Source organism: Pipistrellus kuhlii, unplaced genomic scaffold (genome assembly GCF_014108245.1).
Source record: "Pipistrellus kuhlii isolate mPipKuh1 unplaced genomic scaffold, mPipKuh1.p scaffold_m20_p_23, whole genome shotgun sequence".
Taxonomy (NCBI): Eukaryota; Metazoa; Chordata; class Mammalia; order Chiroptera; family Vespertilionidae; genus Pipistrellus; species Pipistrellus kuhlii.
The window spans coordinates 9,287,944-9,304,375 of NW_023425522.1; the positions used below are offsets into that span (position 1 = coordinate 9,287,944).

General features: G+C 50.8%; 2 protein-coding genes across 2 annotated transcripts; both read right to left on the reverse strand.

Annotated features, from left to right (window-relative positions):
- Window positions 1-206: 206 nt before the first annotated feature.
- On the reverse strand, window positions 207-2,083 carry RNASEK (ribonuclease K). The gene is made up of 3 exons (XM_036451784.2): window positions 1,878-2,083; window positions 1,164-1,240; window positions 207-518 (listed from the first exon to the last, which is right to left on the reverse strand). Exons 1-3 carry the CDS (start codon window positions 1,953-1,955, stop codon window positions 377-379), a joined length of 297 nt encoding a protein of 98 aa, XP_036307677.1. The 5' UTR covers window positions 1,956-2,083; the 3' UTR covers window positions 207-376.
- A 1,830-nt stretch (window positions 2,084-3,913) lies between these two features.
- ALOX12 (arachidonate 12-lipoxygenase, 12S type) lies at window positions 3,914-15,848 on the reverse strand. The gene is made up of 14 exons (XM_036451785.2): window positions 15,616-15,848; window positions 14,896-15,097; window positions 13,413-13,494; window positions 13,198-13,320; window positions 12,981-13,084; window positions 12,476-12,636; window positions 10,763-10,906; window positions 9,555-9,764; window positions 7,825-7,911; window positions 7,455-7,624; window positions 6,850-6,971; window positions 4,757-4,857; window positions 4,482-4,652; window positions 3,914-4,366 (listed from the first exon to the last, which is right to left on the reverse strand). Exons 1-14 carry the CDS (start codon window positions 15,748-15,750, stop codon window positions 4,187-4,189), a joined length of 1,992 nt encoding a protein of 663 aa, XP_036307678.1. The 5' UTR covers window positions 15,751-15,848; the 3' UTR covers window positions 3,914-4,186.
- Between the last annotated feature and the right edge of the window lie 584 nt (window positions 15,849-16,432).

Below are 16,432 nucleotides of genomic sequence, written 5' to 3' on the forward strand. Positions count from 1 at the left end.
CCTGATTGGCTGGAACTCGCCCGCTCAGCGTCTCCCCGGCAGGTTACTTAGGCCGCCTCGGCGCGTGGAGGGAAGTGGAAGAGCCCGCCTCTTTTCCGGTCCGGCTTCACTACACTTCCGCCGAGGGGCAGGGACTGCCTACTCGGAGGCCCACTTCCAGCCCCCCGGGCACGCCTCTCCCAACCCAAGCACAGACTCCAGGCTTAAGAGAGCAGCTTCTCTTTATTGTGTTTTGGGAAATGGCGAGGGGGCTGGAGGGACGGTGACAGCCAGGCCCAGCCTCCCTCCGCAGGGCGGGCCCCAGAATGAGGGCAGAAGGGGCGGGGAGAGTCTTTAAATAGAGGAGGGGACTGGGGAGGGTAAATGCGGCCCGGCTCTAGCGCACCATATATTCCTTGCGCTTATTGAGCCGCACTTGGCAGAAAGAGAAGCCTCCGAGGAGGAGGTAGAGGCCCGCAGCGATGAAGCAGTTGTAGCTGACTTGCTCGTAAAGATTGTATATGTTCTGGGGGCCATTCCTAGGGGGAGGGGGTTAGGCAGAGAAGTGTCAGAAACATGAACAGCAGCAAGCATTTACAGAGTACCTACTATGGGCTAGGACGGGTTCTAACTGCTTTTACGTGCATTATCTTTATTCAGTCTTGTTCACCCTACGGGGTAAGTGCTGTTACTGCATCCATTTGCAGAGGGAGACGGAGGCACAGGAAAGTTAAGAAAATACGTAAAGAGCCGAAACCGGTTTGGCTCAGTGGATAGAGGGCTGGTCTGTGGACTGAAAGGTCCCAGGTTCGATTCCAGTCAAGGGCATGTACACTGGTTGCGGGCACATCCCCGGTAGGGAGTGTGCAGGAAGCAGCTGGTGGATGTTTCTTTCTCATCGATGTTTCTAGCTCTCTATCCCTCTCCCTTCCTCTATGTAAAAAATCAATTATATATATATAAAAATAAGTAAAGAAGCCACAACTAAAGTGGTGGGTTTAGGATGGCTGCTGAGGTCTGACAACCAAGACCAATACAAACTGTATGGTACAGAGCAGTTCTCCGCACCCGGTGTCCTAGCCGCTGGGCCCCGAGCACCCAGGCTCCTGAAATTCCCCGCCAGAACGCTGACCGCAGGCTCAGCCACCTCCCACCGCCCGCAGCCGCTCCCATTGGACACTCACTCAAAATCTTTCTCCGTGAAGGGGACGTCCTCAATGAGCACAGCCGAATGGACGTTAAAGAAGATTCCCAGCATTATCTGAAACGGAATGGGTAGGTTTTGACTTCAGGCATCTGCGCTGGTCACTCCCTAAACTCCTTCCACTTCTAATGTTGCCACAACACCTGGGTTTGGGGATTGACAGAAAGCACTGGGAACAGAGGTAGCTGTGGCTAGATTCGTACTCAGTCGCCTGGAACAGGGCTGGAAGTGGTGACAGAGACAACTTGGCTGGAAAAAGGGCAGAAAGAGTGAGTAACCCAGGAACCCCCGGATCATTCCCCTCTTCAGAGGCGTCATTATCACGGGACAGGGCAGAAGGGGTCGGGGGAATCAGCATTTATGATTTCTTCCTGGAGTGGGGCGGGTAGAGTCCTGGGCAGACAAGGCCCCAGCTACACATTTCGGCAACAAAATTCCGTTTAAGCATCTCTCAGGAACCCAGCGCTGCTGCTGCTTACCAAATCTACCAGCTCCCTCCTCCATGGCCCGCCCCACTCTAGTTCCCTATTTCTCAATCTCAGTTCTGTCTTGTTCTCCGAAGACGAATTCTCCCCCACAATCTCCCTTCCCCCTCCGCCTGCCGCTGCTTTCTAAGGCCTGGCGTCTCCTGGCCTCCCAGTCCCCCGCCCCCGGCCCCCAGGGCCTCTCCAGTCCTCGCAGGCCAGCCTCTCACCAACATGATCACCCCCCAGGCGCTGAGGACGATGCCGCAGGCGGCCAGCTTGGGCCCGCAGCACAGAAGCGACACCATGGAGATGGCAGTCGGGGGTCGCCTGGAGCTGTGCCGAGTGGGAAGACGGTGGAAGGAGTCCCCGATGGGCAGGAGCGGAGGAAGCCGGCGGAACTCGGAGGCTCGCGCCGCGGACAGCCGGCTGGAGGGGCGGGGCCTCGGGCCCAACCTTCGCGCGGGGGGGGGGTGCCGGGCGGAGGACGCCGAGCGACCTCGGCTCTTCTCCGGGCATGGCGGTAAAAGGCGGGGTCTGAAACCAAAGCACCCCCCTACGTGTCCCCTTATGGACCCGTGTATCCGGGGCGCGAGTGGTGGAAGAGCAAGTGCCTAAGGTTTCTCGGTCCCCCCTCTCCAGGTTGGAATGGACGGAGCCGGAGCATCACGTGATCCGGTTTGGCAGGTCACATGAGGAGGAGCCCCCAGCAGCTGGTGTTTGGGGAAAAGAGTCCTGGTCGCAGGGCTCCTGGTAACCTTGGAGGTGGGCTCTTAGGAGCAGCGGACTGGAACCGATTTGCCAGATACCGTATTTTCGGGTGGTGGCTGTCTGTGGCGGGACACAGAGATTCTCGCCGAGAGGGAACGCCTGGATCGCCTCACATCCCTCCCTTTAAAAACAGGGATGCTGACACAGAACAAGGAAATAGGAGACCCTTCCTGAGGCCCAGCGTACTGCTGTGGCCGGAACGCTTTAAGATTGCGGAGCGTTCTTGGCACCGGGGATACTTGAGTGACGTTTGTTACCAAACACGGAATACTAAGTGGTTTTGGATGCCAAATCCAGAGAAAATAGGGCGTCGGGAAAAGCCTAGGGAAAGTAGGCCGTGGGTAGGATGTGAAGGTGCGTGGTCCTGCTAAATGCACTGGAGAAAGAAATAGCGCACAAAACGTCACTTTGCTTCCCTGCTGTGAACTAAGGGAGCGGATTATAGGCCCTTTGAATACGGTAGGGGCACGATTTAAAGGATATGAGTAAATCATTCACTCCAAAGAAAAAGTTTGTATGCTTCCCTGGTGAGAGACTGGTTTGTAGTAATCATTCAGGGAAATGCATGCTTGAAGAACACAGTTCTGTTCTGAGCTTGTACCCAGGATAGTGAAGAAAGAGTAATCAAAGCATAATGGAGAGGGGTCATTTTGAACCCACGACAAACGAACAGTGGTTAGTATAATTTTGTGGTACTATTTCACTTATTTTGTGCATATTGTTCTGAAAAGAGTAGTGAGAGAACATAGAACCTCGGACACATGTAGAGACTCCAGTGCACTAAGGGGCTGGGAAAGTGGCCTTAAGACATGATTTTCATCTCTCTTGTTTGAGACTATTTAGGGAAGGAAGCCAAAGATTTTAGTCTGCTCTAGGAGCATCTTTCTTTAAAAAATTTTTAAAAATATTTTATTCAGTTTTTACAGAGAGGGAGGAGGAGGGAGAGAGTCAGAAACATCGATGAGAGAGACACTTCCATCAGCCACCCCGCCCCCCCACCCCTCCACATACCCCCTACCAGGGATGTGCTTGCAACCAAGGCACATGCCCTCTACCGGAATCAACCTGGGATCCTTCAGTCTGCAGGCTGACGCTCTATCCACTGAGCCAAAACGGTCTTGACATAGGATCATCTTTCTTATTCCTGAACTTTTGGGGGTAGCTGTGTGAATAGAAGTGGAGGGAAATTTGCAAAAGAACAGGATTAGGACTTTTTAAGTTGGCCACCAAGCTTGAAGTCTAGCAGCTAGGAAAGGAGAATTTGTTGAGGTAGTTCATTCCTCCAAGAAATCTTCCCACCCACCCCTGAGAGTGTTCTCTGGATGTTTGCAAGTAGGGTCAGTGCCTCAGGCCAGGTCACGCACCCTTGTCCAGACACTGCCACTGAGGGCCAGATTCAGCCTGCAGCCTGTGTACGTCTCTAGCATAGGACAGGGGTGTTTGTTTTGTTTTTGTATTTTTGAAACAAAAGAATATTTTGTGACACATGAAGTTTACATTTCACTGCCCATGAATAAAGTTTTATTGGAACATAGTCATTTTCATATTGTCCCATTTGCTACAATGGGAGTTGAGTAGTGACAGAGTCTGTGTGGCCTACAAGCCATAACACTTTTATTTGGCCTTTTACAGAAAAGGTTTGCTGCTTCCTCTCCCTCTAGCACCCCACTCTCCCTACCACCACCACCTTGCTCTGGGCCAGTGGAATACTGATGTAGAGAATTTATTTGGGAGAGCTGAAGGTCTCCAGGTGGGGGCGCCATAGAGCTCAGATAGTGATACTGTTCTCTATGTTGCTGGGCTTTAAGTATTCGTAGGCAAGGTCAAGCTGCTCATTCCGGGCTGTCATTTCCTTTTCCCAGTTTTCCAGGTCTGCTTGGAATTGGTCCAGTACAGCTTTGGTCTTGGAGCCTGAGAAATACTTTTCTTTGTGATGCCCCAGAGGAACCTAAGAAAAAACAAAGGATCAGTTTCTAGTCTGAAGGCTGAAGCACCTCAAGCCTAGCCCCTCACTGATGTTCCCCTCCCATCATCATTTCTCTTTCCCTGGAGGCCTCACTTACCATGTCTGGCTGGCGTCGACCCAGATGCCACGTGATAGTCATTTGCAGACAGGCCTGTTGGACATTAGGGAGTGAGCCCATCACTGTGGCCATTGTCACATCTTCCTTGGTGGTGGGTGGGGGCATTCGCATTGTGCATGGGGCATTGGGGACCCAGGCATACCAGTCCAGCTGGGGAAAGAAAGTACAACCTTAGGATCCTGGCACTTAGGGTTTGAACCCCTGTCTCTCCCTTGGTCTTGCTTTCAGGGCCCTGGGCTTTCATGTGTCCATACCTGGCCCTTGTTGATGGCCCCATGCTGGGCACTGCACGTGAACACACACATGGTAAGGAAATGGCAGAGTTGATTCCGAGACTGGAAGGAGACAGGGAAACCTGGGGAGGAAAGAAACAGGATTCAGAGGCTACAGCATGAGAGGAGAGAAATAAAGGTTGATGTCTTGGGATGTCTGCCTATTGGAATTGATGGGTGTTGGTTCATTTATTCAAAAATATTTGCATCAGACATGATTTTCAGTTCAGGCTCAAGCAATCTAGTTTGGACATGTTAGGCCAATTAATTTCTCTGACCTCAGTTTCTTCACCTATAAAGTGTGGATGATACTTACCTTCTAAATGAGATGCTGTATCAGATATTGATTTAACTGCTTAGTAAGTAGTAATTATTGTCATTATGGAAGGGTTGGGGGCTGAAAAGATTAAGTGATCAAATATCTTCTGCCTTAAAAAAGTGGCTAAGAATTTAGGGCTGCTTCTCCCTATTCCCAATTATAAGGTGAAGAATAAGAGAAGTCATGGTTTCCTAGAGTCACAGCTAAGAGAGGCTTTTTACAAGTTATCCCAGGCCACCCTATAATCCTACCTGTTAAGTGGAACAAGTATAATCACCCTCCTTTTATAAATGAAATGGACACAGTTGGGAAAAGGCAGAGGCTGACCTTGAACTTGGGATCCTGACTGCTAATTTTGGACAGTTTTTAATCTTAACACATTACCTCTACAAATCTGTTGGGAAAATTAGGCAAAAGCCAGCTATGAGAACTGAGGGAAAATGAGAGGCAGTTAGCTGGAGGTTAAAGTTAACATGTGGAGGTTGTATTTTCCAAATGTAGTTGCTACTAGTTGGGGGAAAGATGGCCAGGCAGAGGAAGTAGAGACTTTTCGGGGGCATGTGGAGCCTAAGGATCAGTATGGAGATGTCTTAGAGAGTTAGTCCTGGGAGGGTGGGGATGGTGCAGCCTCAGGTTCCACAGAGAGAGGCCCCTTCAGAGCGCAGGTGTTGGTTTATTGCTCACTGCATCGCCAGGGTCTGACCACAATGGCTCCCCAGTAAATGTCAGTAGTTGCCGAAAACCAGTGTGGCTCAATGGATAGAGCGTCAGTCTGCAGACTGAAAGGTCCCAGGTTTGATTCCTGTCAAGGGCATGTACTTTGGTTGCGGGCACATCCCCAGTAGGGGTTGGGCAAGAGACAGCTGGTCGATGTTTCTCTTTCATCGATGTTTCTAGCTCTCTATCCCTCTCCCTTCTTCTCTGGAAAAAAATCAATAAAATATATTTTTTAAAAATGCCAGTAGTTGTCCTACAGAGGCAGAGATGCTGGTGTGAAGTGTGAGGAGCTGGGACTGAAGGACGATTTGAAGCGGTCCAGGTTGGTCCACACGTGCTAGAGAGAGGAGGATGAACTAGGAGAACTCAAGAAAGGCAATTTCTTCCCCAGCAGTTAAGTGTGATTAGGGTATGCTACAGCTAATGACTAGATCTTAAGCCAGCGGCTAGATCCCAGCAGGAGTGGGGAGAGGACAGATTGTCAAAAGGAATGTGAGCCCCAAGGGACAGGGAATTGAGTTTAGGTTTGAGCCAAAGCATGTGCAGTATTGTGTTTGCACCTAGAGATAAAGTGTGCAGTATGCCTGGACCATCTGTGTGTGCTGGACAGTAGCAAAAGGAGAAGAGAGAAAAATCAGAGTAGGTCATTGTGGGGTTTTGTGGGAAAAGCTTCCCATTCATATCCTCAGGCAGGAACACAGACATATGAAGAGGGATGTAAGCCCCAGTAGGGCCTGGCCAGATACCCCGCTGGCTGTGGTTCTGGACCCACTGAGCCCCATGCTGTGGCAGTTTGGGGCATCTGTGACAAGGCAAGGGGGAGGGATGCAAAAGTTGATGGTCAGGGTCTTTGAGGAGGACAATCTTTGTGTTTCTAGGATTGTCCTGAGACTCAGAAAGTAGGAATGAGATCCAGATGCTTCATGTGTGGAGGGAGAGAGGGGGATGAAGGGTAGGGGCCATGTCCCCAGAAGGCAAGGCTGACAAGGATTCTGGGCAGAGTGTCCAAGGAGCTCACTTCTCTGGGGAGGGATCTCACCTCGGTCCTGGGCCTGGCACAGCCCCACCTCAGTGATCTCCCGACACCAGGCCTGCAGCTCAGGGTCTCCTCTCACGACGTCATCCCCGTGGTAGAAGAGGTGGACGATCCCCTCCACGTACCTGCCCAGAGAAGGGAGCTGAGCTCCTTGAGAGTACAAGGCTCTAGCCCTAACCTCTACTCCTTTTCTGTGGCGTCTATCCAGCACACTCTGACTGTGCCTGAGGACAGATCTCTAGAAACTTACCTTTTCTAAAGGTAATGTTTCTAAACATTAGTGTAGAAAGGAAGGAAATGTGGGCCACTTGTAGAATTGCCATACATGGTTGATAGATAAAATGGACACAGTTGGACAAAAACCCTGATTTCTCCAGATACCTCAGTCTCCCCATCCACAGCTATCCCATCTGAGGCTGTCTACCCCATCCGAGTCTCTTCCTTATCAGACCCTACTCGCTATCTCCTCACTGTTCCACACCTCTCTCAGACTGAGTCCTCTGCTCCTCCTATTTGGACCTTCTTGTTTCATGTTCCTTTTGTCCCATGGTGACCTCAGGCCAAAGCCCCCTTCTCATTGTCATTTCTCAGCTCCCATTCTCACCCACCGGGCAATGATGTCCCAGAGCCGTAAAGCATCATGGGCATAGAGGGCACTCGGGATTCCCAGCAGGCCCCGGTCAGCCAGATCATCAGGAGGACAGAGGGAGCGGTAGGTCAGCTGAGCCATGGCCCGACAGATCAACTGCACATGGCCCCCTCCGCCTGTGCTCACAGCCTGGGACAGAGAGATGAGAGGCCTTGAAGAAGAAGACAGAGCATAGTGTACAGGAGGCTCAGATGTGGGGTTCTCACATTTAATAGCATCGGTATAAAGGGACAGGCTCCCGGGCTTAAGGGTCAGGGCATTCACACAGGTTGCTCTGGGATCTGAACATGACAGCAGTTGGGCAGCCCCATATTCCATTACCTCCTTACCTTATCAAACACACCTCCATCTGAGATGAGTTGGGTCCTCGCCCGTGTGTTGATCTCCATGGTGTAGCGGGTGTGTGGGATCAGGAGCTGGAGGGAGAAGGGTGGAGGGGTGGTTTGTGGAGGACATGCTTGGGCCCTTCTTTATCAGGGAGTGGCACTCAGCACGGTGGCCTCCTGTCCATGTTGCTTTCCTCCTTGCTAGTGCCTTTGCAGGCTGGTCCCCTTCTGATTCTCTGGTCACTCGTTCTCATGCTCTTTACTCCCCTGTGAGTCAGGCTCTGGAGCTAGATCTACCTGGGTTTCAATCTACACTTAGATCCTGTCCAACGTAATGGGCCCTCTAATAATAATCTGTCTCATCCCCTATCTATCCCCTCATCTGCCAACAGGGGGTGATAATAGGGTTTCTCATCTCGGGAGGCAGTGGTGATGCTTAGGTGAGTGACGTATGAAGAAAGTATAGTACACAAAGAAGTCCTCAAGTCTCAGCTGTTGTCATTTATCTTCATTATTTCCACACTGAGTGTTTGATTTTAAAGAATCAGCCCCTTTTGATTTTCTTTTATATTTCTATCATTTGCATCTTCATAGCTCATAATTACCCCTCTACTCATTATCAAAACCACACTCTTCTGGTCGCTTCACAGTTGGCTTTTAGGGGGTGAGTACCTTTAGTCAGAATAAAAGGAGGCATTCTAAGCTACCTACTGAAGCAACATGGGGGCTGCACCCTCCCCATGCTCCGTGAATAGAGTGTCAGTCTGAAGGCTGAAGGGTCCTGGGTTTGATTTCAGTCAAGGGCAGGTACCTCAGTTGTAGGCCCCATCCCCAGCCCCAGGTGTGTACAACCAATCCATATGTCTCTCTCACATCTATGTTTCTCTCTGCCCCCTCCCCCGCCCCCTTCCACTGTCTCTAGAAATCAATGGAAAAATATCCTCAGGTGAGGATTAACAACAACAACAACAACAACAAAGATTTTGAGAATTCTTTCAAGCAAGCACAAGTCTTATTTTGCTGCCTTGTGCCTAGCAGTAGATACTGAGCTCACTCTCTTAAAAAATTACAACCCATCCATCCTCTGGACTCTTAAGTGTTATAGCTCGGACCTGTGATCTTTCTCTCTTCGGTCTTATTCACAGGCATGTGCACCTGTTGTTTCCTCCTTTCACGAAGTCTTTGATTTGTTTTCTTGTCATTCCTGAAACCACCTTGCATGTCTTTCTCCACCTATTTCCTGGGCAGGTATAAGTAACCCACCGGACTGCTCTCCTTGCCTTTTGATCCATTCCTACAGCAGACTCCTCAGTTAGGGTGGGGCATTCTCTGTCAATACTGTGGTGTTTATAGGCTGTCTCATGATTTTAAATTCTAATTCCCGATGTTATTCATCTGGTTGGTTCTTATAGGCATCACTTGTCTTCCTGGATAAACAATAAATCTGCTATGACAGGAGCAAGGGTTTGGTTTTCCTAACAACAGTCCAGCAATACTCCAGGATCATTGCTAGATTGCCAGGTCTCTGTAATTTCAGAGGGTTCCTTTATAACATGTCCTGAAGAAACATTAGGTGACTTGATGCAATTAAAATGCAAGTCTTAAGATATTGACACAGTCTTCCTTTTCTTTCAAAAAATGGATATAAACATTGTTTTTTGCTGCTGCAGTATCATTTGATATTTGATATTGGCCATTTCTCCTCTTGGGTCTGAGCAAGGTAGAGGATTTACCTTGAAGACAGGGTGCAGTCCTGGGAGGCACCTCATGGTGGCGACAGCGATGACTTCAGCCAGCAGATGAGTGTTGAGCAAGTGATACTGGAGCTCATGCAGTTGGAAATCTGAATTTCGAACCCAGGACTTTGCCAGGAGCCAGGCAAGTGGAGGATCTGAAGGCAGGAACAGTGGTGGGGTGGGGGAGCTGGGGCTGGGAGGCTGGATCTGGGAAAAAGAAATTGAACATTTATTGAACTTCTACTTTATGAATGACATTATGGTCACCATTCTGGGGGAAACATAGAGGACTGAATAAGCTTATTCTTACCCAGGAAGTTATAATCTAGTAGGAGGAACGAGGACCTTTCCACCCGGCCTCTCACTTGTGCTTGCTTGAATTTAATTAAAAAATAAAGACATTTATCTAGTGTCTTGCCATTATCCTATATTAGTACCAGAGCCCTACTGGCAGAACCAGAGCATCTTGTCCAATTCTCTCATTTTAAATAAATGAAGAAACCGCTGAGTGTGGGTTGATGGCTTGTGCAGGCTTTGTGGTGGCAGGCCCGGGTTTAGTCCCGAGCCATGATGGTCAGGTTGAAGGCAGGAGAGTCAGAAGCAGGAGCCCAGTAAAGAGATTCTAACAGTGGTTTTGGAGAAATGTGGTGAGGTTCTGAGTTAGGGTGGGGGGATTGAAAGGAGAAGTTGGATGTATTAGATAGTTGACAGTATTTGCTGAATGTTGAGAACTTTGGGAGAAAAGATATTCAGGAAACAATGTGTATTTAGAGTCAAGGCTACCGAGAGAGTAACCAGTGATTCTTAGAGTATGTTCCCAAACCAGCAGCAGCAGCATCACTTTGGAACTTGTTAGCAAGGCAAATTCTCAGTCCCCACCCAAGATCTACTGAATCAGAAAACCTGGTGGTGGGCCCAGAACCTGTGTTTTAACTAGCCCTGCTGGTGGTTCTAACTAACGCACACTAAAGTTTGAGAACCACTGAGTACAGGGTGAGAACTCCAAGAGGCCATTATGACTCTTGAACAAGTACTTCCAGTTGGGTGAGTCAGGGAAAACCAGGCTGTAAGCAAAGACTGACAGGAGGACACGTCTCACTTGTGAGGATGGCATTTGGGAGCCCAGAGCCGGGGCTGGGCCCCTGGGAGCAGAGGTTGGGTAAACAGAGGGCAGTGTTGGGAGGCAGATGCCCCAGGTGCCTCACCTGGATGGCCATGGGCAGCAGCTTCCCACTGGGCTCCAGCTTCAGCATGACGAGGGGGGCAGCCAGGTACTGCTGCTCTCCTCGGATCACATTGGCTGGAATTCCATCCAGAAGGATGAAGTCAGCTTCAAACAGGGAACCGTTCTGGGGAAAAGTTGGACATATCTGTGGTTAGAATACAAAATCTACAAGGATAGGGCAAAGGTGGGAGGGAGATATTTAAATATATTTAATCTTTTTTTTAAATATATTTTTTATTGATTTTTTATAGAGAGGAAGAGAGAGGGATAGAGAGTTAGAAACATTCATGAGAGAGAATCATTCATCAGCTGCCTCTTGCACACCCCTTACTGGGGATGTGCCCACAACCAAGGTACATGCCCTGGACTGGAATTGAACCTGGGACCTTTCAGTCCACAGGCCGACGCTCTATCCACTGAGCCAAACCGGTTTTTGTAATACTTAATCTTATTAACCAAGATCAGTCCAATAAATTTAATTAAAAAATAAAGACATTGCCAAGACCGGTTTGGCTCAGTGGATAGAGCGTCAGCTTTGGGGACTGAAGGGTCCCGGGTTCGATTCCGGTCAAGGGCATTTACCTTGGTTGCGGGCATATCCCCAGTAGGGGGTGTGCAAGAGGCAGCTGATCGATGACTCTCTCTCATAGATGTTTCTAACTCTCTCTCTTCCTTCTTCTCTGTACAAAATCAATAAAATATATTTAAAAAAATAAAGACATTTATCTAGTGTCTTGCCATTATCCTATATTAGTAACAGAGCCCTACTGGCAGAACCAGAGCATCTTGTCCAATTCTCTCATTTTAAATAAATGAAGAAACCACTGAGTGTGGATTGATGGCTTGTGCAGGCTTTGTGGTGGCAGGCCCGGGTTTAGAACCTGGCACCTCGATCCAGTCTGCATTGTAGGCATTGCAAACTCTCCCGTGTCAAGATGGCTGTGCCCCTTCCCCAGTGTCCCCCAACGTTCTGGTCCCCGTGTTGGGCGCCCATCAGCTCAGCAAACTGTTCCACTCACTGTCCAAGTCTCACCTCCTCTGCCAAGTAATCCACAGAGGTTCCCTGACTACCATTGCCACGGAATCCAGACACAGGCACACGGACATGCTCACATCCTGCTTTGTTTGTCTGCCTTACCCCCAGCTCATCTTTTCTGTATCCAGCTTTCCTCCTCCCTGAAACTCCTCAGTTCTCCCCACCTGGCAATGCATTTAAAAAAAAATATATATGTTTATTGATTTCAGAGAGGAAGGGAGAGGGAGAGAGAGAAACATCAATGATGAGACAGATTGATTGGTTGCTTCCTGCATGCCCCCTACTGGGGAGCAAGCTTGCAATCTGGGCATGTGCCATGACCGGGAATTAAACCCTATCCTCCTGGTTCATAGGTCAATGCTCAACCACTGAGCCAGGCCGCTGGGCTGACTGCGTTCTTTACCTTTTTGTTACCCGTGAACACTGGGAATGTGTTTGTCCCAGTTAACATCTGGCCCCACCTGCATGCACCTTGCACATCCATGCTGGGAGTTCCTTCTATATGTTTTATCCTCTCTGGGTTGTTTTCCAGCACAGGACGCTTCACCCAAGGACAAGGGTTACCACAGCCTCCCTCACCCGACTCACTTTTAGTTCCTCTTCACCACTGCTTCCTACACAGACAAGGAGAGAACAATGTAGGGTGGGAGGCTGTACCTGGAGTTCTTTCTCCAGCTGGGCCCGAAGCTCCTCCATCCCTGAGGGCAGCACCAGCCGGGAGGGCAGAGAGGTGGAGCGTCTCAGCAGCATGGGGTTGGCGCCATTGAGGAACTGGTAGCCAAAAAGCTCATCTTCCTGCCAGCGCTGGTGAACCTTCTCTGTGGGTCAGAGTGGAGGTTAGGAGGAGGATATTCTTTTTAAAAAAATTGAATTTATTGGGGTGACATTGGCTAATAAAATTATGTAAGTTTCAGGTGTATGATTCTATAATACATCATCTGTATCCTGTATTGGGGGTTTACCACCCTAAGAGGAGGAGGATATTCACCAAAACCCTCCTCAGGCTCTACCCCAGGGATCAGGCATATGACTGCCCTGTATGCAGCCCCTCTCTGAGATGATGTCTCATCTGGCAAGGCCTTATTGGGGACTATGGAGTATGAAGGTTGGGTCATCCAAAGGGGTCATCACAGGTTTATAGACACCTGGGGGAATTACTTACCAGCCAGGAAGCTCCTCTGACCCCAGAAGATCTGATCAAAATCCTCCAGATGATTCCAGGAGCTCAGGAGGGTGCGAACACGCTTGAGGGCTATCTCCAGTGTCCTAGGACAGGCATTGAGGCATGAACCCGTTAGCTGATTCCTCAGCCCCTCACTATTTACCACCATTCCTGGGTCTCCCAGCCCTTACTCTACTGAGCTCCAGCTTTTCCTCACCCAGCCTTCAGTGTCCACTCAAAGTCCAGCCTCTTCTTCTCGTGGAATCTCGTATTTGGAGGTAGATCATCCTCACTGCCTGCAGCTATTGTCAGAGGTAAGCCCTCCTTCCAGGTGGCCCAGCTAGGACATGGGGACAGGGTTTGGGTCAGTGATGTGGGCAGGGTCAGGGGATAGGGGGTGAAACTTGGGGTCTAATATGGGTGGGTGGTCACCGGTATATTTGCTGTCTTTCCTTTAGTTCCTTCTCTCGATGTTTCTGGAACACATCCGATGCATTGTCTCCTGGCAGGCGGGCTGGGGAGACATGAAGGCAATCGGCCACAGTTTTGTGTGGTCCTGTGCTGCTTGTCCTCACCGTCCTTTTCATATCGTGGTCCATGGTTCAGTTGTGCTCTGTTGCTTTTATTCCTGACTGTGCCTCAGTTCACTGAGTCCCCATACACTTTTGTCCCAACTTTGTCCTCCTGGTCTCACTTACCTCAGCCCTCATTTCTTGCCTTGAGGCCTAAGTGTCATGTTCGCCACCATTTTCCTTGTTCCTTAATTCATCTTTCCCTACCTGATCCTATTTCATCAATATCTATGGTTGGATAAATCACCTGAATTAAGGTGACAAAATCTTTTTTTTTTTTTTAATCCTCACCCGAGGATATTTTTCCATTGATTTTTCAGGATGAGTGGAAGAGAGAGGGAAAGACAGAGAGAAACATCGATATGAAAGAAACAAATTGATTGCTTGCCTCTTGCACAAGTCCCTACCAGGAACTGGTCCGAGGAGGAGCCTGAAACCAAGGTCTGCGCCATTGACTGGAATCGAATCCCAGATCCTTAGGTCTGCAGGCTGATTCCGGTCAAGGGCCTATCCACTGAGCCAAACTGGCTAGGGCCAGTGATAAAATTGTAGTCACCCCTATGCCCACACCTGTTTTCTACAACATATGGCTTTGGTGACTTTTCACTTCTTGCCTCTCACCTGCCACACCTCCAGCTGTTCTCAAAAGCTGTTTGCTTTCTTTACCTGTCTTCATCTTTCCTAGGCTTACTACCGAAGTCCGTGTTTACTGACTTCTTCCTGCTCTTATCAGTACTTACACTCACCTGTATCAACGTCAGATATGTAATGTTTCCAGCCTTACCTGTTCTTGCTCCCGTTTGTCTCTGCGTTCCTGTCTCTTATTTCCCACAGTAATTCAACATTTGCTATCCTCATTTGTTCCGACACATCAGTGTGCTCCCTGCCCTCACAGGTGTCTTTCCATGTTGTCTCAGCCAAACCAGCTCTTCATGGTCATGCCATGTATTGCTTCCCTTCCCTGCCTCCTCTCAGGGGTCACATGTGCTAGCCTTACCTGTCCCTGCCCTAACTTGTTCCCAGTCACATGGAGATCTCCTTTCCCCTTTACTTTGGCTCTTCTGTTTCCCAGCACGGCTGCCTCTCCCATTCCCTCTGCTCACATTCTTGGGGGTGGGATCCACACATCACTCACTTCCCTGTCCAGTCCCACTTCCAGTCTTTTTCATTTCATGTGTACATTTCCCCTCATTGCCTGCCTTGGCCATCCTTAACCTACTGAGCACGCACTTTTTCAAACCTTTAGGACCATCCTCAGTGCGATCCTCCCTCCTTCCCACCCACCATCCTCCTTTCCCTCTACTCCCTGGGTCCCCCACCCACTTCCCCAGGCAGCCCCTCACCGGTGCCCTCGGGCAGGGTCAGCAGGCCCTCGCCCTGCACCCAGCGGTAGCAGGGGAAGGCGGCCTCCTCCAAGGCTCCCGGGCCCTGCACGGTGATGCGGTCGCAGAACCAGGCGTTGTCCACCAGGGAGTGGTGTTTGCGCAACTTCACGAACTGCAGTGGCCCCAAGTCCTGGGGAATGTCCTGTTCAATCTCCTCCACCTGTGGGGACCAGAACCCGGTGAGAAATAGTAGCGGGGACCCGGGAGAGGACGCTTAACTGAGGGTGCGGGGTCCTCTGTGGAGTCCGGTGACATGGCCTCCAGAGACAGCATTGCTTCCTCCCAACACCGTGCTGACTGTAGGTCTCAGACGCCCCATCTCACCGGGAAGACAGGAACTTGGGGCGAGGCCCTGAGTGACTTGAATGGAACGCGGAGCATCATCACAGCCTGGTCCACTAACTGAGCTCTCCCCGCGCCCCGCTCTCCTGGGACCTTCCCTGTGACCATTCATCCCAGGACACTAGCCTGGGGTCACTTGGGAAAGTAGCGGAGGCTGCGAGGACCACGGTGGGTGCGGGAGGGAGAAAGGGGTTGAGCCCAGCCCGGCCCTCTCCCCGCTTAGGGGCCAGCGTCCCAACTCCTGGAAGTCCCAGTGGGCGCGTTCGCGCCGTTACTCGCCCCCGTCCTCCTGCCGTGAGCCCGGCGGGGATTGGGGTCCCGGCTTCCCGCGCTGACCTGGCCCCGCGCCGGCAGCAGCTGCAGCTCCAGCTCCGCCTCCCCGCGCTCCCCCACCAGCCACAGCTGCACGCGGTTGAAGGACCCGGAGAAGAGCCAGGCCCCGGTGGCCACGCGGATGCGGTAGCGGCCCATGGCGAGGGGGAGCCGCTCGGTGCCGCCGGTGTGAGTCTGGATGCCCGGAGGCAGTCCGGCCTTGAAAGATGATGGGTCTGGGTCCCGCCCTCCTCCCTACTTTAAGGCGCTCCCGAGTCTCCGCCCCAGACGAGCCCCAACCTGCCAGCTGCCCAGTAGACGGGAAGGGCAGCGCCTACTGGCTGAGCTGCTGTGGGGAGATAAAGGGGCCCAGAGTAGGGGGCCGCAGAGCCTCCAGGTGGGAGGGGGCGAGGATGAGGACACTCCCCGGGGCCTCCAGGCCTTTGGAGAGCTAGTTGAGGGGTGAGTCGGCCTTCCCTCTCTGCAGGGAAGTTTCCCTTTTTCTGAACCGGGAAGTGGGAAGGCGATGGCCAATCTATGGAAGGCCAGCCTGGGAGGCTTCCCTGGGCTGCCAGGCCCGTTACGGTCCCGTAAGTCAGTGTTTCCCAAAGTGTGGTATGCCTACCCTCCGGGGTACGGGAAGAGTTTGGTGGGAGTTTGGTGGGGATATGCACTGCACCGTGCTTAGCTGCGCCTAATTCTACGTTCTAATGAGTACGAGGGTTACTCAGCGTTACGAAAATTATAGAAGGGGCACACATATGTCAAAAGTTTGGGAAACACTGCATGGCATAAGTCTTCAGTTCCTGGTTTCGACCGCATCTGAGCCCAGTCCTTCCAT